The sequence below is a fragment of the Lithobates pipiens genome, unplaced genomic scaffold, assembly GCF_037356315.1.
Source record: "Lithobates pipiens isolate NorthernLeopardFrog02 unplaced genomic scaffold, aLitPip1_a1.2 Scaffold_22, whole genome shotgun sequence".
In the NCBI taxonomy this organism is placed as follows: Eukaryota; Metazoa; Chordata; class Amphibia; order Anura; family Ranidae; genus Lithobates; species Lithobates pipiens.
The window spans coordinates 344,029,743-344,055,359 of record NW_027507784.1 but is presented as its reverse complement, the minus strand read 5'-3'; the positions used below and the strand labels follow the sequence as shown (position 1 = coordinate 344,055,359).

General features: G+C 46.7%; 1 protein-coding gene across 1 annotated transcript in view; it reads left to right on the top strand.

Moving 5' to 3' along the window:
- IQCB1 (IQ motif containing B1) overlaps positions 1 to 22,860 on the top strand; it is a 59,049-nt gene extending 36,189 nt beyond the window's left edge. Inside the window, exons 9-14 of the mRNA XM_077449716.1 lie at positions 1,646 to 1,755; positions 5,680 to 5,822; positions 8,763 to 8,911; positions 11,631 to 11,762; positions 17,648 to 17,804; positions 20,938 to 22,860. Of these exons, the coding sequence (XP_077305842.1) occupies positions 1,646 to 1,755; positions 5,680 to 5,822; positions 8,763 to 8,911; positions 11,631 to 11,762; positions 17,648 to 17,804; positions 20,938 to 21,170 (924 nt within the window). The 3' untranslated portion in view covers positions 21,171 to 22,860. The remainder of the gene's footprint in view (positions 1 to 1,645; positions 1,756 to 5,679; positions 5,823 to 8,762; positions 8,912 to 11,630; positions 11,763 to 17,647; positions 17,805 to 20,937) is intronic.
- Positions 22,861 to 25,617: the final 2,757 nt, after the last annotated feature.

Genomic DNA, 25,617 nt, shown 5'->3' with positions numbered 1-25,617 from the left:
CAACGCTGCCTTCCAACATGGAGGTGTTGCCAGCCCCAATCGCAAATGTGGGACTACAAGCTGCCATTCCAGCACACAATGTGCCTTGCTAGTGTCCCCTTTTTGCAGCCTATGTCATCCTGTCCAGGAGAAGAAGCAACAGCACCCCCCTCCAATAGGGTTGCCACCTTTTCTTCAAGTCAAACCCGGACAACTTTAGGGGCGCAATGCAATTTTTATTCTTTTTATAGTATAAACTATACAAATATTTTGCTATTAAATAACATTTCTAATCATAGGAAGTTAATAACAAGAGTCCCCCTTTACATGAGAGTCCACAGAGTTCACCTTTTACACCTGAACTTGCAGAGTTCCTTTACACTGTAAGGGGGTCTCTGCAGACTCTGATGTAAAGGGGGACTCTGGGAACTCTAACATAAGGGATGCTCTGGAAACCCTGATTTAAGGGGGGACACTGAGAACTCTGATGCAAGGAGAGGACTGTGATGTAAGGGGAAACACTGTGGCCTTTGGTGTAAAGGGGAACTCTGATGTAAGGGGTGCTCTGAGAACCCTGATTTACCTTAGTGTACTCACTCAGAGGCAGGAGAGAGAAGGTGGGAGACTTCAGTCACAGACAGGGATGGATGGTGAGCTCACTCAGCCCTTGGCACCTCTCATGGGGGTAAGAGGTACAGATCGAGCCCTCTCTCCTCTCCCATCTGTGTGTGTGTTTGGGGGGGGGGGGGTGGTTGTTAGTGCTGGCTTTGGGCAGTGTAAAAGAGTGTAACAAACATTCTAAGCTTAGACAACTGCAGCCAGCAAACCTGCTGGGCGGCCATAGTCCAGGCTAAATATAGTGTCCGGGTTTCAGGCAGTCTGAAACCCGGACATATGTTTCCAAACCCGAACTGTCCGGGTGAATCCTGGACAGGTGGCAACCCTACCCTCCAATGTCCAGGACAAAGGAGGTAATGCACAGCTGTGGGTTCTCACCATGCACCTGCAGACATTTAGACCCCATTCACACCTGAGCGTTTTGTAGCTTGAAGCATGAAGCTACAAAACCCTGGAGGGGAAAAAATGTATTATTCTCAATGGAGATGGTTCACATCTTCACTCCATGTCGCCTGAAGCCGAACACGTCTGAAGCTCAAACAAGTTCCGGACCCTTTTTTTTTCGCTCGAATTGAGCAGATTTGGGCGTTTTTCTTCTTTTAACATTGGTGACCTTTTGCCCTGCACCAAAACGCAGCGAATCGCGGTAAAAAACGCAGCAAAATCGTGCGGTTTTCTGCTTGAAAATGCAACACTCAGGTGTGAATGCAGCCTAAATCACACTGCACTTGGTCACATGACCACTGTAAACCATCTAAAATATAAAAAGGGTACCCTGCAATGGTTTATTGCAAATCTGAAAACAATTTAACGTTCTCCTATTCCTGAAGCTCGCCCTGTTTAATTCTGATGCTTCCAGTCACGTCTGCTCTGAATTGTGAATGCACTTCTTGAAAAGCAAAAAGAAGTGCTACTAGGGGGGTTTTAGGAGTGGAGCAGCTGCATTCTACTGAGAACATCTCCCACCGTTATTCTGTAAATGACTGTATTTATTTTTTCAGTTTCTGGTTCTTTGCGGTCTTACCTGAGTTTGATTTTGTGTGAACAGAGATTGCACCACGCTGCCCTCACAATACAGGCGGTGTGGAGGGGATTCCTGGTGCGGAGGAGGGTGAAGAAACTGCCGCGGGTGGTGACATCGCTACAGAGAAGCTTTAGGTATGAACATCTGTGAAATAATATTCCTGCAACTCCCCCAGGGACACAAAGGGGGGTTGTTTACTAAAACCGGTGCAGCTGTACATAGTAACCAATCGGCTTCTAACTTCAGCTTGTTCAATTAAAGTGGTTGTAAACCCTTACAATCCACTTTGACCTACAGGTAAGGCTGGATTAAGGCTCACCTGTAGGTCCAAGAAATATCTGCTAAACCTACACGGTTTAGGAGATATTTGCAAAACGACAGGCACCGCGCTCTACGGCGCATGCGCACTGAGCATGCCGCTGCTAACGGTGATATGCCGTTAGTGGCGGCTCCCGTGCGCATGTATCAGGTATTGTGCGCCTCTGTGTCAGGTAAGTGACACATAATGGGCTACTATATGATGCATAGTAGCCCATTATGCTTTACCTTTGCAGGGAGACAAAGAGGAAGTAAACCCATTAGGGTATACTTCCTCTTTTAAGCTTTGACAATAAAAGCTGGAAGCCGATTGGTTTCTATGCAGAAGCCGCACCAGATTTTGCACCATGCAGTTTTAATAAATCATCCCCAGTATGTTTACTATGTCAAAATTACAACTTGTCCTCATCTGCAATGAGATTATACCCACTACTAGTTCATAGCATCCAGATCCTTCAAAGCCACGCCATTCGTGAGATATAGATGATTTTATTCCTGGTGACTTCAATTGCACATGCCCTTTCGCTCTCATATTCAGAGCATTTTGGCCTTGCCACGACATTCACAGCGCCCTTCCAGTATGACATCCTCGCCTGTTTCTGGCACAGGTGATCTCACAAGTCCTTGTTAACTTCCTTTAAACCCATTTAAAGAGGAACTGCAGTCTGCTCGCGTAATTTGGAATAAAAACATCTTTGCCATTCTGAAGCTTCCCTACAACCACTTTGCATGTTTATTTTATATATACTTTGATTCTGTACTTGCCAAATATGCTGCAGAAATCTCCCTCCATTGAGTCTGGCTGCAGCCATTTTAACTGAAGCTGCTGCCTGTTCCCTTCCTGGATTTACACAGAGGCACACCTCCAGCTCTGCAGCTCTCATTGGTCCTCTTATGACTCGCTCCCCCTCCCTAGATGGCAAACTCTCACAAGAGTGAGAGAGAGCTGTGCATGATGTCGTAAGAATAGGCTTTTTTTAACCTAACAAGAAACAGGAAGTGGGCTGTATAAGGTATTTGCCGGCAGAAAAAAATGTTTTACTATTCAAAGTTAAATCAACAACAAGGGCAGAAGATTCAAAAGGGAGGGCCAGCTGAATTTTGTTTTTTTTAACCACTTCCCACCCGGCCAATGCACATATACGGCCGGGTGGGAGCCGTCTACTCCTGATAGGACGTTCAGGAACGTCCATCAGGAGGAGCGGGATCGCACGCGCGCGTGACCGCGCAGCGGCGCGATCCCGATGCGCCCGTGTCACCGGGACACGGCGCATCTCAGATCGGCAGGAGGGCTCTGTGATTGGCCCTCCTGATCACATGACGGCCGTGTCCAATCACGGCCGTCATGTGATGTAAACAAACAGCCGGTTGCTAGGCAATCGGCTCTCCTCTCCTCACACGGAAGTCGTCGCTGAGGAGAGGAGAGCAGATCGCTGCAGCCGGCTGATGATCAGTGAGTGTGAGCTGTTTTTTACAGCTTTTTACTCACTGATCACCAGTCTAGTGTAAACACACAACACACCACACAGTGTAAACACAGTCCTCACATATGTCCCCATAACACACATGTCCCCAAAACATAAAAACACATGTCCCTAATAATAAAAACATGTCCCCCACATATGTCCCACTAAAATCACTTGTCCCAATGATTAGGTGCACACATATGTACGTGATCACCTGCACACATATGTACATGATCATTTGCGTACATATGTCCGTGATCACACAAACCAATTATTATACACTTAACGGAATTTTTTTTTACCAAAAACATGTAGCAGAATACATTTTGGTTTAAATTTATGACAAAATTTGATTTTATTGGATTTCTTTTAAAATAGAAAAAAGAAAATATTGTTTTTTTTCCAAATTTCCGCATTTTTGCGCTTATATCGCAAAAAAAAAAAAACGGAGTCGTGAATAAATAACACCAAAATAAAGCTCTATTTGTGCGAACAAAATGATAAAAATTTCATTTGGGTACAGTGTAGCATGACCACGCAATTGTCACTGAAAGCGCTAGAGCGATGAAAGCTGAAAATTGGGCTGGGAAGGAAGGGGGCGAAAGTGCCCTGTATTGTAGTGGTTAAAAGTCAGCTGCTACAAACACTGTAGCTGCTGACTTTTTATAAGCGCACTTGCCTGTCCAGGGTGCCCGCGATGTTGGCCGCCCGATGGCAACCCGTCTCTCAGATCCCGGCGCTGCCTTGCGGCTTCACTGCCCGTTTCCTTCTGCGCATGTGCCAGTCGCACAGTGCTTTGTGAATGGGATGCGCTGTGTTATGGGACACACAGAGTTCCCAGAACACACCGCGCCCCATTCCCCAGAAGACAGCGCGCGTAAGAAGACTGAAGACCATCAAAGATCACCGTGGAGTAGGAAGAGGCAGATTAGGATGATCTGCCTAGCAATAGCCATTTCTGGTAAGTTTAAAAAAAAAAAAATTTTTCAAAATATATCTCTCTCTATATCTCTCTATATCTCTCTCTCTCTCTATATATATCTATATATATATATATAGATATATATATATATCTATATATATATATATATATATATAAAATTTTTTTTTTTTTTATATAACTTTTGGAACATTTTAATATAGTTTTTTTATTTTTTTTTTATTTTTTTAGGGTGGCCCTCCACTTTTTAATAGATGGAAAAAGTTGAAAAAATGACTGAAGTTCTGCTTTAAATACACAGCTTTCATTAAAATAATACCTGGTGATCCTGCCATGGTGGTCCTTGTTCAGCCACTTCCTATTATGAAACCCACGTCTCCCAATTGTGTTTTTGGGTTGTCGCCCTGTCATGCTTCCCTGGTGGAGACCACAATCTGCCACGCCGACCCATATTGAATTGACGTAGCACACCATTGGCACAATCGGTATACAAGGCCTTAGGGCCCTTTCATGCAGGCTTTTCGATAAGGTCCGCCTGTCAGTTTTTTAGGCGGAACTGATCGGATTCTCCATTCACCCCTATGGAGTGGCGGATGTCAGCGGTGACATGTCTGCTGACACCCGCTGCTATCTGATCCGATCCTATCCACCAAATCCAGACGGATGGGGACTATATTTTCCAACAGTCTGGCAGATCAGATCGGATGAAAACAGACAGGCGGTTTGTTTTCATCTGATCTCCCCATAGAGGAGAGCAGGGCTCTGACAGGTCCGTCTCTGCACAGTAAACGGAGATGGACCTGTCATCCGCCTGCTCAGCGGAGCGAGCCCCCGCTAGGCAAGCAGAGTCCGTCAAACAATAATAATGTTATACTTATCTGCTCTGTTTAATGATTTTGCACAGAGCAGCCCTGATCCTCTTCTTTTTTTGGGTCCCCCTCCAGCGGTCCCTGCTCCACACCCCTGTCGAGTGCTCCCAATAAACTTTAGAACCACTTAAACTTTGATGCGCACCCCACTCTGGAGGGAGTATACGTGGTTCGGAAATGGGCAGCATAGTGGCTAAGTGGTTAGCACCTGACAATGGCAAAACTAATTAATGCACCTTTTTGTAAAGTGTACTTATCCTTTAATTGTGATAAAATGCCCCACCTTATGAGTGTGGCAGATCATTGTACACACCTGTATTTCACAGAGGAAATGGTCTAGTCTTATTGATATTACTTCAGCCTGAACATTTTCAAACTGATATAGAAATCGCATCGAAGTCAAACTAAATAATCATGGTCTTTGAAGGCCTCTGAAAGTCAATTTTTCTAATTATTAACTTGTAGAGCAAAAAGAGAGCAAGAAATGACTCAACTGAAGAGACAGAAAGAGGAAGAGGAACTGCGGGAGCAACTGCACCTGCAAAAACTCCGCGCTATGAGGGTGTTCCGGGAGAAGCAGCTCACTTTGCTGGAGATCGTCCATGCAGGTAATCGCTGACCCCCCCCCCCCCCACTGCTCCCTGATACAGATAATCACTGGCCCCCCACTGCTCCCTGATACAGGTAATCGCTGACCCCCCACTGCTCCCTAATACAGGTAATCACTGACCCCCCACTGCTCCCTGATACAGGTAATCGCTGACCCCCCACTGCTCCCTGATACAGGTAATCACTGACCCCCCACTGCTCCCTGATACAGGTAATCACTGACCCCCCACTACTCCCTGATACAGGTAATCACTGACCCCCCCACTGCTCCCTGATACAGGTAATCACTGACCCCCCACTACTCCCTGATACAGGTAATCACTGACCCCCCCACTGCTCCCTGATACAGGTAATCACTGACCCCCCACTACTCCCTGATACAGGTAATCACTGACCCCCCACTACTCCCTGATACAAGTAATCACTGACCCTCCACTGCTCCCTGATACAGGTAATCACTGACCCCCCACTACTCCCTGATACAGGTAATCACTGACCCTCCACTGCTCCCTGATACAAGTAATCACTGACCCTCCACTGCTCCCTGATACAGGTAATCACTGACCCCCCACTACTCCCTGATACAGGTAATCACTGACCCTCCACTGCTCCCTGATACAGGTAATCACTGACCCCCCACTACTCCCTGATACAGGTAATCACTGACCCCCCCACTGCTCCCTGATACAGGTAATCACTGACCCCCCACTGCTCCCTGATACAGGTAATCACTGGCCCCCCACTGCTCCCTGATACAGGTAATCACTGACCCCCCACTACTCCCTGATACAGGTAATCACTGACCCCCCCACTGCTCCCTGATACAGGTAATCACTGACCCCCCCCACTGCTCCCTGATACAGGTAATCACTGGCCCCCCACTGCTCCCTGATACAGGTAATCACTGGCCCCCCACTGCTTCCTGATACAGGTAATCACTGACCCCCCCCCCACTGCTCCCTAATACAGGTAATCACTGACCCCCCCCCCCCCACTGCTCCCTAATACAGGTAATCACTGACCCCCCACTGCTCCCTAATACAGGTAATCACTGACCCCCCCCCCCCCCCACTGCTCCCTAATACAGGTAATCACTGACCCCCCACTGCTCCCTAATACAGGTAATCACTGACCCCCCCCCCCCCCACTGCTCCCTGATACAGGTAATCACTGACCCCCCACTGCTCCCTAATACAGGTAATCACTGGCCCCCCACTGCTCCCTAATACAGGTAATCACTGACCCCCCCACTGCTTCCTGATGCAGGTAATCACTGACCCCCCCCCACTGCTTCCTGATACAGGTAATCACTGACCCCCCCACTGCTCCCTGATACAGGTAATCACTGACCCCCCCCCACTGCTCCCTGATACAGGTAATCACTGACCCTCCACTGCTCCCTGATACAGGTAATCACTGACCCCCCACTGCTCCCTAATAAAGGTAATCACTGACCCCCCCCACTGCTTCCTGATACAGGTAATCACTGACCCCCCCCCCCCACTGCTCCCTAATACAGGTAATCACTGACCCCCCCCCCCCCACTGCTCCCTGATACAGGTAATCACTGTCTAATGCTGTACACCCTCCAGCCAGGAAAGGGGGTGGGGCTCTATCTGACTTGCTGCAGCTTCTAATGCACATTGTGAAAAGCTCACAGTGTGCGGTGAAATCAGAATAAGAGGAGCCGGTACACCTGTGCATGACTGAAGGGGAGGCCGGAGGATGGATTTATATGCAGATTGCAGTTGGATTAATCATTGACAGTATACAGCTCTACTTGACCTTTAAGATGAAGAGGAGATAAGGTCTCAGCTGGAGGACATTAAAGTGTCTAAATCTGTAAAAGAGTTTTTAATTTTTTGGCAGAACCGAAAGTAATACACTTTTTATACATTGGCCTTATATTTGTAGTTCACCAGGATACAAGAGCTGATTTTTGTTTGCTTGGCTCAAGTTCCATAGCAACAGAGAGTCCATAGATTGCAAAAATTGAGCAACTATAAAGACCTGTCAGGGGTCCATCTCGGAGACCAGTAGCTATAGCGGTAGAAATACTCCCACTGACCAGCTGGATAGGAACAGCCATGGGTTATCCTGGCAGGTGACGCGGGCTCACCTGAGGTACGAGGTCTAAGCACTAATCGGTGTTCACCAGTCCTCAGGATTGCCCCACCAGGAGGTGAGCAAGCCGGGGTCCAGTAGCAGATATAGCAGGTAGGAATCGGGCAGATGTGTAGTCAGTAAACAAGCTAAAGGTCGGTAACAAGTGGTTCCCGGTTGGGATCACGCAGAAGCGCAGTGGAGGAAAAAGCCAAAGGTCGGTAATGAGTGGTAGCATAGATACGGATGGCAGCAGGAGTGACAAGAGCAATCGGCTGGAGAGAGCACAATAATCTGGCCAACAGGAAGTGCAAAGGCATGGCTTAAATAGGAAGTTCATGGGGAGGAGCAAAGTGTTCAAAGTTCAGGAGAACCAAGGTTCAAGGCAGGGTTATTCAAGGAATTGTCCAGGGAGCTTTAGAGTATCTCAGGTGGCTTATCAAGAAGGGACCTCGCAAGACACAGCAGAGGTCGCAGGTTCAGACCCAGGTCCAGATCTGACGTCCAGACATGACTATAACCTGATCTAAACAGATGCATGTGTTTGACTTGCCTAAAGTGCAGTTGTGAAATGATCAGGCCCTAGGGTTCACCCCCAACACTTGTGTCACATGGTAATGTCCTAAGCTAAGGGATCATTCGGGACTTCAGCTCAGAACAGCTGAGGGTTATGATGAAGCCCCCCCATTGGATCATCTTCCAGCGGAATTGATATTGTACGCTGAAACAAAATCTGCATCCAGTAAAATCCCACCAGAATGCAACAGTCTCTTCTTCTGTGCTTGTATTTTGTAACTCCAGCATGCTGTAAATCCTATATCTTCTGTATTCTGCAGGACAAATGGAGAAGCACATGCAGGAAATCCAGGAGAGGTCTGCCCTGATGGTTCAGAAGCACTGGAGAGGGTATAAAGCCAGAAGACGGTTCCACCTTGAAAAACAAACACTAAAACAATTTAAGGCAGCCGTCACCATTCAGAGAGCTGTAAGTACCGCACTGTGTTTGGATCTCCCTTTAAAGCCAGCAATAGATGCAAGGACTGGCTGAATTCCGATCCATCTCTGGGCAGGCTGGTTGTACGATCTCTCCATCGACTTCTGTACAGCCAGCCTGTTGGAACATTTTCTCTTGATCAGTGCTGCCAGCTATAACCGGTGGTGCTGATAAGAGTATTCTGGCGGTGGATGCGGTGAAATCCACTTTTGGGCAATCAGTTTTTCGAGAAGGAAACCATAATCTACTATACACCGTTCTCAAGTAAACTTGGTTTTCAGATGCCCCAAAATACAAATATATGGATTATATCCATGCATAGATTTTAAAAATATGTTGGCTGACATATGATGATGCCACCCAGACGTTTCGTCATCGGCTGCATTGCAGATACACTATATGGACCTCCTATGATGTGTTTGATATCCCCATAAGAGCTGCTATACCCAACATAGGACTTACAAGATTGATTGCTACCCAATTTATTATTCCAGGGTCTCGTAACATACTGTAGTTGGCCGGTTTTGGGTTCTCAACACCGTGGGAGCGGACCTGATCCTTTGGATCTACAATTGGTGCCCCCCCCCTGCTTGGAGATATTATCTCTCAGTGGACAAGGATGAACCCCCTACCTTTTACCCAAAGGCATACGTTTATCTTTTATGAGTGGATCTTGATCAGATACCTAGTGATCTACTCTTGTTGGCCTCGTGTCCGCAGTGGTCTCTCTTAATGCTCCAATGCGCGACTGGGCATTATTTTGCATGCTGGTGCTTGGGGTGCTGAGATGAATATTGTATGGTTTTCATGAGTCCTGATGAAGCTATATTTTGGTGAAACACGTCAACACATGGAGACTGCTTGTGAAACTTGTATAGCTTAAAAACATTTGTATGTAAATATACAACTAATCTGATTAGCATTACTGTCAGTTGCTTTTATTCACTAAGATATACACATGTTGTATAAGCTTTTATTACTTTTTTTATTATATAATAAAAATTGATGATTTTTTTATATATATATATATAAAAAATTTTTTTTTTTTTCCTCCTGTGTCTGCCCTTTTATAGTCCGAATTTTCTTCCTCCCCCTTTTTCTGTCTAGTTTAGATTACAGATGTATGCCACACATATTGTGTAACAACAAAATGTCCATAAATGGAAGCCTCCACAAGGGGATTAGAAGGAAAATGCAGCAGAAGCTCCAGAGTATAAGAGCCCTTTCACACTGAGCCACCTAGGGCGTCGGCGGTAAAGCGGCGCTTTTATAGCACCGTTTTAGCGGTGCTATTCGGCCGCTAGCGGGGCGGTATTGACCCCCCGCCAGCGACCAAAAAGGGTTTAAATCCGCCCGCATTTGCCAGCGGTATAGCAGCGCTGCCCCATTGATTTCAATGGGGAGGAGCAGTTGAGTCCAAAGAAGCTGCTGGCAGGACCTTTTCTGATGCCCAGCCAGCACACCGCTCCAGTGTGAAAGCCCTCAGCCTTTTTTCAGGCACTATGCAGGCACTATTTTTAGCGCTGTAGCACCGGAAAAATGCCTCCAGTCTGAAAGGGGTCTAAAAGAGAAGTGAGGCGCCTCTAAGTGTAGCAATATGGTTACATTTAACCACTTCTGGACCACCGCATGCCGATATACGTCAGCGGTTTGAAGAGGGATATCTTTGTTATGGCAGCAGCTGTCATAACCCCGGTATCCTCTTCTTCAGCGGGAGGTCCGGTTTCTGATTACAGTGGTCTTGGCGGTGGATTCACCGCAAGATCACTTTTATCGGCGGCGGGAGAGGGCTGTTCTCCCCCCCGCCTCTCTGGTGCCCCTCGACGCTTACCGGAGCCGTTGGCAATGGCGGAGGCGATCGGGCCCTCTTCCATGTGTGGTATGGAGATGAGTGAGGGGAAGAATGGCCCCCACCCGTCTCCATATCATTGCAGGGCGGAAGCGACGTAAAAACATCACTTCTGTCCATAGCTCTTAAAGGGCTCATAAAGCTGTCCACATAGACCATCCCCCACACCGCCGGCTCTCACCGCTGTCAGTCTGCAATCGTGACCATGAAAGGTACCGCGCAGTAGAGCGATCTAAAAGTGAGGCTTGAACTGCTCATGGAGCGCAGTCTGGAAGGAATGACATCGATGGCGGTGCGGGGGATGGTCTATGTGGACCGCTTTTCCCCGGATGCCTGCATACTTAGATGTGTCTGTTTTAATCATCAACCATGTGAGTTGCTAAATGTTGTACCTTCATTAAATGTAACCATATTGCTACACTTAGAGGCGCCCTCTCTTCTCTTTTATACTCAGTTGTGGCAGGACGCTACTTGTATATCAAGTCAAAATGTATTTAAAAATGTTGCTGGTCTTGCAAAACTCTCTGAAACCAAGGTTTTACTGTACTCCTTGCACTACTTTGGTCCAACTTTGATGCAATTTGAGGTCCATAGACCTCAAGATTACACAGGCATTGGCTTAAAGTCGCAATCAAAATCGCACAACTTTCAGGTTGCACAAGTGTGAAAAGGGCTTAAGATGTATGAAATCTCCCAGGGTTTGCTTAGTAGAAGTTGGACAATCCCGAAAGCCGGCTCTATAATGGTGAATAGGGAGTTTTATATGTGCTAAGGACAATAAATAACTGAGAGGCTGATATCAATTCATAGGGAATTGCCCTTTAATATCTCTGACCATTTGCCTTCCTCCTTCTCTTTCAGGCTCTGAGGTTCCTAAACAGACGCAGACGACTGCGAGAATCATTGTCTCCTTGGAAAAAGCATCAGGAGCTGAGTGATGAGCAGCGACTGCGGCTCCAGCAGAAAGTGGACACTTATCTTCAGCTCCACCCGGTTAGATCCCCATTACACATGAAATAACTTATGAAAGCGGACCTTCACCCTTTTTTTTTTTAATGTTGCTCTCCCCTTGCCTCCTTCCCCTCCCTATAGCAGAATTGCATTTTTTTTTTTTTTCAGTTCAGGTCTGTCATTCTCACTCAGGTAAGGATGGCGTATTTGGACCCAGCACATGTGCAGGGAAGCCGCAGGCCACTCTGGGATCCCTTGTGTCATTTCTGTTCCTACACAGGTTCCTGCGAACTGCCTCTCGGGCGTTTCGCATCACTCATCCCATTTCCAGATCACTGCAACTTACACGTGTGCAGAAATGGTGTGAGATGTCTCCTGTGGGCAGGGGCGGACTGACCATTTGGGCACTGCCCGAGGGCCCCATGCCACTAAGGGGCCCCATCAGGGTTGCCTGCTAGATTTAAAAATCCCAAGATTATAGCTGCCCCGCCTCTCCAGTACCTTTTCAGTGTGTGTGTATGTGTATTCTGTGTGTGTATATTGTGTGTCTGTGTGTGTATACTGTATGTGTGTGTATACTGTGTGGCCCCATAATCTTCTATTGCCCGGGGGCCCCATAATCTTCTCCTATTGCCCGGGGGCCCCATAATCTTCTCCTATTGCCCGGGGGCCCCATAATCTTCTCCTATTGCCCGGGGGCCCCATGAGTTGTCAGTCCGCCCCTGCCTGTGGGACATTGCTTTGTGTCTGCATAGGAACAAGGGGTCCGGCGCATGCACAGATACACCATTCGGCTTTGCCAGGTCCTGACAAGGATCTCTGCGGCATGCCTGTATATGTGACAAAAAATGTATTCGAGGTGGCAGAACCAAAGTGGTGCAATGTAGGGAGAATTTTTCGTACAAGCAAGAAAATGCTGGACTAGCCGCATGCCGACCAGCCGCAACAGTTGTACTGCGGCAGCATGGCTCAGCTGCGCAAATCGGCGTTATGCTACGTCGGGAAAGCATAAACTGCCACTAGGGGGCGCGTGTGACAGACCCCCCCCACCCCCCCACCCCCCCCCTTCACTGTCCTCGATCACTCAGGGCACATGGAGAACCGGGGAAAAAAGGATGTCAATTTTGTTTGGGAGCCACGTCGCACGACCGCGCAATTGTCAGTTAAAGCGACACGGTGCCAAATCGAAAAAGTGGTCTGGTGTTTGGCCAGCCAAATGGTCCGGGGCTTAAGTGTCTAATAAGTGTGTGTGTGTGTGTGTGTGTGTGTGTGTGTGTGTGTGTGTGTCTGCCCAGTCTTTTATAATACAGCCAGGTGGGAGAACTGCTATCCTATGACTTCCTCCCAGTCGCGCCCTAGGGGCTGCTCAGTGACGCGATCTGTATCACAGATTGTTGCACCGGGACGCTGTACCATGTGATGGCTGTGACCAATCACATCGATCACATGTTCGTTGTAGACATTGACTTTCAATCATAGGCTTTGTGTACTATTGTGATGATCTCTGTGATTGGTCACAAATATCACATGATACAGTGCTAATCACAGCAAGCCTGGCCAATCACAGCTATCACAATTGTACATAAATGGATGCCACTCACAAAGTTAAAATGATTGCTTAAAGTGGTTGTAAACCCTTTCTAAAAAATTCCCGCCCCCCCCCAAAAAAAAAAACCTGCAAGACAAAGGCATAATGAGCTAGTATGCATAGCATAACCTCCTAGCTCATTATGAATTGCTTACCTGAGATCGAAGCCCCCGCAGCGGTCCTCGTTTACCGCTCCGGCGCCAAAATCTCTCCAGGGGGTATTGTGGCTCCAGCGCTGTGATTGGCTGGAGCCGCGATGACGTCGCTCCCACGCATTCGCACGGGAGCCGCCGGTAACGGCAGAGTACAACTGAAGCAACGTCACATACGTGCCATTGCTTCAGTTTGCTTAAGTGCGCATGTGCAGATGACGTCGGCACATGCAAATACAGGGATATCTCCTAAACCGTGCAGGTTTAGGAGATATCCAGTGTAGCTACAGGTAAGTCTAATTATAGGCTTGCCTGTAATAAAAAGTGGTTGTAAAGGGTTTACAACTACTGTAAACAGCGATTTATCACTGTAATAAGCAATCATAGTGTTAAAAAAAAATCCCGATCAACCTCTCCAGAGCAGTACAGTGTCACAATGATTTAAAAAAAAAAATTTTTTTTAAAAAAGGTAAAAAGAAAAAAAAATGTTTAAAAGAAAAATGGAGAAAAAATTATTTGCTTATTTATTTATTTTTAACATACTATCACCAGTCAATGTCTCTGATCTGGTGACAGTATGTATAACTTTTTTTTTTTTTTTTTTTTTTTTTAAAGGTAAAAGGAAAAAAAAAGTTTATAAAAACAATGGGGGAAAAGAGATTTACTTTTTTATTTATTTTTTAACATACTATCACCAGACAGTGTCCCTGATCACTGCCACACCAGTCATATGGTGATGCTGTACTGCACTGGTGACAGTATGTAAAAACAAAATGTGAAAAAAATAAATAAAAACATTTTATTTAATATCTTAATTTTTCCAAAAAATTGCGACAAAGTATTACAAGTTTAAAAACTCACCGTGCCTCTTACTAAATACCTTGTGCTGCCTACTTTCCAAAAAGGGGTAATTTTGGAGGGGTATTTGAACTGTCCTGGCATTTTCAGGCCTCAAGAAATGAGATCGGCCGTCAGTACATCAGGATTGATCGATTTTTTTTTCAGATATATATCCCATAGTTTGTGGACTCTCTAACTTACCTACAGACTAAATAATATACATTGATTTGGGGTTATTTTCACCAAAGAAATAAATGTAGCAGAATACAATGTGGCCTAAATTTATGAAGAAATATTATTTATTTGCAAAACTTTATAACTAAGAAAAATTTGTTTGTTTTTTTTTTTCTAAATTTTCATTCTTTTTTCTCTTTTTTTTTTATATATAGCAAAAAAAGAATAAAAAAAACACCGGTGATTACCACTTAAAGAAAGCTTTATCTGTCCCAAAAAAATATATATATAAAAATGTCATATGGGTACAGTGTTGCATGACTAAATATCATTCAAAGTGCAACAGCGCTGAAATCTGAAAATTGGCCTTGGCAGGAGGGGGTTGGGGGGGGGGGGGGTGGAGGGGTGTCCATTACTGAAGTGGTTAAAGCGTTTAATTTTCGATGGTAAGGGTGGGATTCCTCTTTAAAAAGCACAGTGATTGCGATTTGCTTTTCACAGCTGAGCAAATGAAGGGATTCCAGAAGTGTGCTGTTAGGATACCATTAGAGCGAAGACTGTGGCTTCGTTTCCTCGATGGAATGTTCTAATTAACGGCATCGAAAAACAAATGAATCTCATAGAACAGCTGCGATCCTGTAGGTGGAATGTTACAATACAGGCGACCATGGATCTTCTGATTTCACAATTCTGTCACAGCTATTATGCTGGCTTCACACACACACAACTGTCTTCTATTAGTTGTTAATGTTTTATCAGATGTATTAACCACTTCAGCCCCGGCAGGATTTACCCCCCTTCCTGACCAGAGCGTTTTTTTTTTGCGATTCGGCACTGCGCCGATTTAACTGACAATTGCGCGGTCGTGCGATGTGGCTCCCAAACAAAATTGCCATCCTTTTTTTTTCCCCCACAACTAGAGCTTTCTTTTGGTGGTATTTGATCACCACTACGGTTTTTATTTTTTGCACTATAAACAAAAAAAAAAGAACAACAATTTTGAAAAAAAACGCATTATATTTTAATTTTTTGCTACAATAAATATCCCCCAAAAATATATAAAAAAAACATTTTTTTTTTTCCTCCGTTTAGGCCAATACGTATTCGTCTACATATTTTTGGTAAAAAAAAAAAAAAAATCGCAATAAGCGTTTTATTGATTGGTTTGCGCAAAAGTTATAGCATCTACAAAATAGTCGATAGTTTTATGCCATTTTTATTAATAATTCTTTTTTTTTACTAGTAATGGCGGCGATCAGCGATTTTTTAAATTTTTTTTAAATTTTTTTTTTAATTTTTTATCATGACTGCGACATTATGGCGGACAAATCAGACAATTTTGACACATTTTTGGGACCATTGGCATTAATACAGCGATCGATGCTATAAAATTGCATTGTTTACTGTAAAAATGTCACTGGCAGGGAAGGGGTGGCGGGGGAGGGGTTAAGTGTGTCCTAGGGGAGTGTTTCTAACTGTCTGGGGGATGGGCTGTGTGTGACATCACACTTATCGCTGCTCTCGATGACAGGGAGCAGACGATCGCTGTGCTGTCATTAGGCAGAACGGGGAGGTGCAGTTTACATCGGCATCTCCCCGTTCTTGAGCCCCGTGACGCGATCGCGGGTATCCCCACAGTGATCAAGTGCACGGGACCCTCGGCGGACGCGGTCGCGGAGCTCGCACGGAGCTCTTCCACACAGTCTTCAAATCTTGAAGGTTCCGTGGGCCTCTTCTGTGAACTCTGATCTTTAGTTCTTTTCATGGATTTTCTATTGGATTCAAGTCAGGTGATTGGCTGGGCCATTCTAGCAGCTTTATTTGCTTTCTTATCTGGAGCCCGGAGGGGCGGAGGGGGAGGATTGTGGAACATAGACACACACCCCCAAATTTTTTTTATTTTTTGTGGGGCGTATCGATTTCCTGCTATCCTCGCCTGGGCCACGATGAAGTCCCTTGTCCCACCCCCTCCTCTTCTGCAGTCTCCTGGGACAAGTCGCATGTCCCAGGAGGCGAATTATCCCAGGAGACTTTCTGTTTTATAGCAGAAAGTAAAAAAAAAATATATATATATGTATATATATATATATATATATATATATATATATATATATATATATATATATATATATATATATATATATATATTTATTTATTTATTTTAATTGGCGCTTTTTTTTTCTTTTTTTTTTTGCAGCGGTGATTAAATACCACCAAAAGAAAGCTCTATTTGTGGGGGAAAAAAGGACATGCATATTATTTGGGTACAGCGCCGCATGGCCAAGCAATTGTCCTGCAGTGCTGTATCACAAAAAATGGCCTGGTCATGAAGGGGGGTAAATTTTCTGGAGATCAAGCAATTAAATAATACAATACAATTTAAAGCGTAGCTCCACCCAAAAGGGGTAGCTCCGCTTGTTTGCAGCTCCCCCCCCCCCCCCATCACATTTGGCACTTCTTGGGGGGGGTCACCTGTCAAAACCAGGTACCTGCTCCCACTTCTGGGTAAGATCACCACATGACAATCTACGACATATCTGGCCCCTCCTCCTCCCACTCCGCTGCCTTCGGGGACCTGTGTATATTCTAGAAGACGGCAGGACCATTCAGAAAGCGCCGTGTGATTCGCGCATGCGCAGTAGGAATCTAGTAGGCTTCACTGACAGTTTGTTTTACTTACAATGCCGGAACTTGCGCATGAAGATGGACGAATCGGCTTGAGGTGCCTATGTTGCGGGCTCCCTGGACAGGTAAGTGTCTATATATTAAAAGTCAGCAGCTGCAATATTTGTGGCTGCTGACTTTTTAATTTAATTTTTTTTTTTTAGACGGAGCTCCACTTTAAAAAAACCCATTCGATTTTAGTCGGCTAAAAAAAAAGATTAAACATTTCAGATGACTAAAATACGACTAAAACTAAAATGGCATTTTAGTCAAAAGACTTTGACTAAAAATTACATTGTAAGCCCCCAGGAGCAGGGCCCTCCTAACCCTCAGGTATTGAATTGTATTGTTGCCGTATTGTCTCCCTTTATATTGTAAAGTGCTGTGCAAACTGTTGACGCTATATAAACCCTGTATTATAATAGTAATAATAATGATACAACAAAGTCGAAATTTGACGTCAAAAATAACATTGGCTGTGATTGAAATTTGTTGTGTGTTCCCCTCAGGCCCAGCAGAGGGCGCCAGAACAAAGCCAAGAGCTGCACATTGCCGTCCAGGAGAAGCTGGGGCAGTTTCTACTGAAGAGAAAGCAGGAGCAGAGAGCTGAGCAACGGCGAGAGGCCCTTCTGGCCCAAATCAACACCGATATTAATATGCTGATGGGTACGGTCCGTTTGTTACGTACTGTTCACATCTTCATAGACAGATTGGGATGTCATTACCATTATATTAATGCTTCTGTAAATCTTTTAAAGGCGAGGTCCCCCATTTACAAAAAAAAATCTATAAATGCACATGCATTTGCAGAAAAAAATGTGCACTTATTGTAGAAGGAGGACCAAACAATTGCATTTAGTCGGTTCTTTGTCGATGACCAACGCATTTCATAGATATTGCACCCTCTTCATTAGGGCTGGCAGTGGTGGCATAGCGTGGGTTGTCAGTGCCCGAGGCAGGACAAGTAATTTGCGCCTCCCTAACCCGTGGTCTTTGAAATCACACCCCCAGATATCACTCCCGCTGTGATCACACCCCCAGATACCACTCCCACACTGATCACCCCCAGATACCACTCCCACACTGATCACACCCCCAGGTACCACTCCCACACTGATCAACCCCAGATACCACTCCCACACTGATCACCCCCAGATACCATTCCCACTGTGATCACACCCCCAGATACCACTCCCACACTGATCAACCCCAGATACCATTCCCACTGTGATCACACCCCCAGATACCACTCCCACACTGATCAACCCCAGATACCACTCCCACACTGATCACACCCCCAGATACCACTCCCACTGTGATCACCCCCAGATACCACTCCCACACTGATCACCCCCAGATACCATTCCCACTGTGATCACACCCCCAGATACCACTCCCACACTGATCAACCCCAGATACCACTCCCACACTGATCACACCCCCAGATACCACTCCCACTGTGATCACCCCCAGATACCACTCCCACACTGATCACACCCCCAGATACCACTCTGATCACACCCCCAGATACCACTCCCGCACTGATCACCCCCACATACCACTCCCACATTTATCACACCCCTAGATACCACTCCCACACTGATCGCCCCCAGATACCACTTCCACTCTGATCACACCCCCAGATATCACTTCTACTGTGATCACACCCCCAGATCCCATCCACACGCTGATCCCTCCCCCACTTTAATCACACACCCAGATATCACTCCCACTCCTCTGATCACACCCCCAGATATCACTCCCACTCCTGTGATCACACCCCCAGATTCCACTCCCACTGAGATTACACCCCCAGATTCCACTCCCACTGAGATTACACCCCCAGATTCCACTCCCACTGAGATTACACCCCCAGATTCCACTCCCACTGAGATTACACCCCCAGATTCCACTTCCACTCTGATCACACCCCCAGATTTCACTCCCACTCTGATCACACCCCCTGGTACCACTCCCACTCTGATCACACCCCCAGATTCCACTCCCACTCTGATCACACCCCCAGATTCCACTCCCACTGAGATTACACCCCCAGATTCCACTCCAACTGAGATTACACCCCCAGATTCCACTCCCACTGAGATTACACCCCCAGATTCCACTCCCACTGAGATTACACCCCCAGATTCCACTCCCACTGAGATTACACCCCCAGATTCCACTCCCACTGAGATTACACCCCCAGATTCCACTCCCACTGAGATTACACCCCCAGATTCCACTTCCACTCTGATCACACCCCCAGATTCCACTTCCACTCTGATCACACCCCCAGATTCCACTTCCACTCTGATCACACCCCCTGGTACCACTCCCACTCTGATCACACCCCCTGGTACCACTCCCACTCTGATCACACCCCCTGGTACCACTCCCACTCCGATCACACCCCCTGGTACCACTCCCACTCCGATCACACCCCCTGGTACCACTCCCACTCCGATCACACCCCCTGGTACCACTCCCACTCTGATCACACCCCCAGATTCCACTCCCACTCTGATCACACCCCCAGATTCCACTCCCACTCTGATCACACCCCCAGATTCCACTCCTACTCTGATCACATCCCCAGATTCCACTCCCACTCTGATCACACCCCCAGATTCCACTCCCACTCTCATCACACCCCCTGGTACCACTCCCACTCTGATCACACCCCCAGATTCCACTTCCACTCTGATCACACCCCCAGATTCCACTTCCACTCTGATCACACCTCCTGGTACCACTCCCACTCTGATCACACCCCCTGGTACCACTCCCACTCTGATCACACCCCCTGGTACCACTCCCACTCTGATCACACCCCCAGATTCCACTCCCACTCTGATCACACCCCCAGATTCCACTCCCACTCTCATCACACCCCCTGGTACCACTCCCACTCTGATCACACCCCCAGATTCCACTCCCACTCTGATCACACCCCCAGATTCCACTTCCACTCTGATCACACCCCCAGATTCCACTCCCACTCTGATCACACCCCCTGGTACCACTCCCACTCTGATCACACCCCCTGGTACCACTCCCACTCCGATCACACCCCCTGGTACCACTCCCACTCTGATCACACCCCCAGATTCCACTCCCACTCTGATCACACCCCCAGATTCCACTTCCACTCTGAGCACACCCCCAGATTCCACTCCCACTCTGATCACACCCCCAGATTCCACTCCCACTCTGATCACACCCCCAGATTCCACTCCCACTCTGATCACACCCCCAGATTCCACTTCCACTCTGATCACACCCCCAGATTCCACTCCCACCCCCACATGCCACTCCCACTCTGACCACACCCCCACATGCCACTCCCACTCTGACCACACCCCCACTCTGATCACACTCCCAGAGACCACTCCCACTCTGCACCCCAGCTCTGATCAAACACCCCCTGACACCACCACTCTGATCACACCCACCCCCGATACCCCCTCCCGATCTCACACACACAATCCCCCTCACACCATACCGGTCCGGCAGAAATAGGGATAGGAGGATTACCTGTGTCCCACACAGGCAGGAGAATATCTTTAGAAGGAATTCTGGTGGCAGCTCTAAATGCTGCGCCCGGGGAGACCGCACTGGCTCCCCCCCCATGCTATGCCACTGGCTGGCAGGGAGTTGGTGTCCTTTTGAGAGCCCTGAAAGAGCAGCTGTATTGCCTTTTGCTTGATTTACTTGCAGCAGCCATGCAGCCCAGCGTCTCATTTCATTTTTTATTTATTTTTTCCACTCCCTGAATGAGATGCCGATTTGTGTTTTTCAGGGGCCCCCAGCTTAAAAGAAGCCACAGAGAAAGACATCGATCTTTTCACCAGCAGATCCATCCCTGTGGCCTTGAAGGCCAAACAGAGTCACAGCACCATGCTGAAACGCAGCCGCTGGCCCTGGTGGAAGAAGCTGAGCGACGAGTTTGTAGAGGAAGACGACAGCTTTGCAAGCAACATCCCCGACCTGGACCACGGTATAATATTTATCGCTGGGAGCAAAAAGCCGTAGTGACTACACCAACCCCCCCCCAAATCAATTAACTATATGTATAACATTAAACAAGTCTCCAGGAATTCCATAAAATGAAATAAAGAGTTCTAGTCCCAGTCTCCTTTTTCTTCTGTGGGGAGCAGCTGCCAAAAACCTCCTTGTAGTAGAGAGGAACACCTTGAACTACATGTCCCATAATCCCTTGCTCCTCCAGCAGCAAGGGACATGTGACAAGTATTTGGGTGTAGCAAGAGACCAATAATAAGAATGTATTGCTCCCCTTGCAGCGCCCATCAGGGTATAAGCTACAGAAGAAGATCAGTGTCACTCGCTCAATAAAGAGAAAACAATCTCCTGCGCTCGAGAGTGATGTTTTCCAGCAATGGTCGCCACAGATCTTCAGTTACTTAAATCTTGGCAAACCTTTGCAGCCCCCATAGGGCTGGGGAAGCCCGGAAGACACTACAACACAATAACAAGGCACATCAGCCTTGTGCATTAGTTATAATAGCTTTTATTAAGAGATATCTACTCACAAAACAGCGTAAAAAAGACAAGCTCATCAATTTCCAACTATCCTGGACCGCATGGTCCACTAAACGAGTCTCAACCTCAAGAAGACCCTCAGAAATTACTGACGCATTTTGAGAGGCGAGCTTCTCCCTCTTTTGATTGGCTCTGAGGAAGGCAAGAGATCTCCCCTCAAAGCGCATCAGGCATTTCAGAAGGTCTACTTGCAGTTGGGACACGTTCAGTGGTCCAGGATAGTAGGCTACGCTGTTTTGTGAGCATTTAATGCAGCAGTGCAGGGGCAGCCCCAGTGCAAGGAAGACGTTTTTCCTGGGGGGGGGGAACAAATACTGGCAGCTTCTGACTTTTAATATTGGGACACTTACCTGTCCACAAATCCAGCTGTTTTCACCCCAGCCTATTTTTCAGTCGGCTGTCGGGGGCTGCCACCGCCATCTCCACCAAGGAAAACCTGAAGTGAAGCCTTGCAGCATCACAGTCAGTTCCCTGCTGCACATGCGCGAAGCTCGCTGCGCTCTGTGAATTCCCCGGTGACAGAGGAAGTCCTGCTGACTTCACAGCGAGATCAGCTGGAAGTGGGAGCAAGTACCTGTCAAAACCAGGTACCCGTTCCCCGCTTCCCCCCTGAAGGGCGCCAAGTTGACAGCGGAGGGGGGAGGCAAATAAGTGGAACCTCCCCTTTTGGCTGGAGCTCCCCATTTAAACTTGGAGTTCTGCTTTAAGAACAAATATGCTTCCTGCGATTATGTATCTATAGGTAGCCCACGCACACCCTCCTGATTTGTTCCAACAATGATGTCCCATCACTGTGAGCACACCGAAGTGTCATTGTCAGGTGACCCTCCTTCCTAAATCCCACCCACTCTCTGCTTATTGGTAGAGAAGAGAAGGCTGGACACGAGTGCGTGAGAGTAATTACTGAAAAAAGGCAAAGAAAAAGGTTTAAAACACAAAAAAAGAAACAGATGAAATGGATGGAGATAAATGTACGTAACCAGCAGGGGGCGCTGTTAGCTTCTCACATACCTCACCGTTTTGTTCCATGACATTCCAGCACCTTGTGACAACGGTCATGTTAATATGTAGATATTGTATGTACCTTTAGGTGTTCCTTGCTAGTTTTTCATTTTACTAATTTATTTTCTTTTTTCATTAATAATAAACATTTTATTTTAAACAGTGTAATGTTATTTTTACATTTTATTTCAGTAGAATTCTTATAAATATTTTAAACGTATTACATCATTTACATGCAAAAGAGCACCTTCACAATGCTGGGACAGGCTACTATGTGTGTCTGAGTCTTCTATGTATACATTTATAGAAATACTACAGAGAACACACCCATCCTTGATCCTTTGAAGCTAACATTCTAATGCCCCCCCCGTCACACACTATTATATATTTATATAGCTCTGACATATACCGCAGTGCTGTACAGAAAACACAGAGCCAGTAACATCAGTCTCTGCACCAGAGGAACTTCTCCACCAGGTGGTGCTGTTCTGCAGGGTGCTGTTGGCTCATTCTGCTTTGGTCTCAGCTGGGAGAAGCAGCAAACCTGGGGCCTCTCCTGCAGGCTTTTACCAGGCAAGTATGGACAACGCTGGGGAAGACAAAGGTGGAGGCACTGAGGCCTACACTATGTACTCAAGCTGCAGTGGATCCTGGGCTTGTCCCTATGCAAGGGGAGTCCTTACCAGTCTCTCAGGATAGAGTGGTGAATACACTTCACCACATTACTAAGGAGGAACAGGAGCTTGCTGTCATGAAAGAAGATTTCAGGAAAAAGAAATCCCTCCATAGTAAGTCTGGAAACAGTAAGAGGGAAGTCTCCAAGCTGAAGTCTCTGGAGGAGGCATTGAAAATGCAGGAGAAGTTGGTCACTTCTCTGAAGCAAAGCAGCAGTGTGTTCAATGAGAAGTATGAGAATGAGGAGAGATTCCAACAGATGAAAGAGAGTGCCTGTGTCAGTACCAGCCAGAGGGTGGATACCACAGCAATGGCAAAAGTATGGATGGGGGGTAAGAAAGTGGCTTCACATAGTGGCGCCAGTACTACCCCTGTCTCAGGATCTGTTGCACCTGAGTCAGTGTCTGCCCCCCTCCCTCCCCAGCAGCCTGGGTCATCTCAGGAGGAGGTTGAGGAAAATGGTGGATTGCTACAGGCCACAACAGAAATGCAATCTCCCTTGAGTGGCACCAACTCATGAGACAACAGATGAAGATCTTGGTAAAGGAGTGCTTGCTGAAAATCTCTGTGTGTGGAGGACTTTCCTGAGATTGCTGCTACAAAGAAAAAAATTGCACCTGTCAACAGATCCTTGCAATCAGCAGGGAATGCAGAAGGAGATGTCGTGTATCCAGTCAGATAAGTTTCTGCTGGCTGCGAGGAGTCCCGCATGGACACTAAGACTGTAGAGCAGGAATGTCGCATGAACATTGAAACTGCAGAGCAGGAGGGCTGTATGAACGCTGAAACAGCTGGTGTTTTTTCTAAATGGAAGACTTTACTTGCTGACTAGGGATGAGTTTCGTGTTCGAGTCGAACATACGTTCGACTCGAACATCGGCTGTTCGCCCGTTCGGCGAATGCCGAACGTTATGGGCCGTTCGCGCCAAATTCGTGTGGCGCTCACGGCCCACAATGCACTGCGATGGCGCAGTGCATTGCTGGCTCATGATTGGCCTGCATGCACTGTGACCCCACATGCTTGGCCAATCACAGCGCCGATAGCGAGGAGAGCCATGATTGGCCACAGGCAGGATGCCTGTGGCCAATCATAGCTCAGGCTGTGTAGTACACGCCCCACACTATATAAAACCGCCAGCGCGGCGGCCTTGTGTAGTGTGTTGGCATCTGTAGCAGTTAGTGGGTGTTCTGTGTACCTTCAACACAGTACACACCGATCGTTATCGGCCGATTTTTCGTTCTTGCTCTTCCGTAGTGGTTGTTGTGATTATGCGATTATGCGTGCTGTCTGCGTGCTCTGAACGCAGTATATACTGCTATATCCACCTATATAGCTAACTATCTTGCTCGTTTTAAATAGAGCTTGCAGTCAGTTGTAGGAGATTGAGCTACACTTTAAAAATGTACCAGTTGAAAATTACAAACAGATTCAACTTAACACAACAAACCTACACAGTCCCTGTCTTGTTTGCACCGCCTGTATACTGCTGTTCTGAGTATATAGGGCCTGGGGGCCACACGCATTTCCTTTTTTTAATATGGGTACGGGGTTCCCCTTAATATCCGTACAAGACCCAAATAGGCTGGTAATGGGCAGGGAGGGCTACCCATGCCATTTTTATCAATGATTTTCAACCATATTGCAGGAACCAGATATAACATTAAAACCGCAAGCAGTTTTAAATGGTGTTATTTCCGTTTAATGTCATTTTGTGCAGGGACTGTTCTAAACACGGGAAATACGTGGCACTTCACAGGCATACTACAGACACCCCCCAGGCACCATATTTAAAGGAATATTTCACTTTTTTTTTTCACTTTAATCGTCATTAAAATCAGTGCTCCTGCCAAAACGGCCATTTTTAAAACTTTTTTTTGCATTGACCCATGTCCCCTGGGGCAGGAGCCAGGTCCCCAAACCCTTTTTAGGACAGTATCTTGCATATTAGCCGTTAAAATTAGCACTTTTCATTTCGAACGTTCGAGTCCCATAGGCTTCAATGGGGTTCTAACGTTCGTACGAATTTGGGGTCCGTTCAAAAGTTCTGTTGCGAACCGAACCGGGGGGTGTTCGGCTCATCCCTATTGCTGACAAGACTGCTGGTAACTGTGGTACTTCTGGAAATATTGTGAGCGGGACTGTTATGCTGGAGGGAGGAGGGAGGATCAAGTGGTGGGTAATTTACCAAACCAGATTTTAGAGGTTCCTATGCAGCCAGTTAATATTCTTATGCAGCCAGTT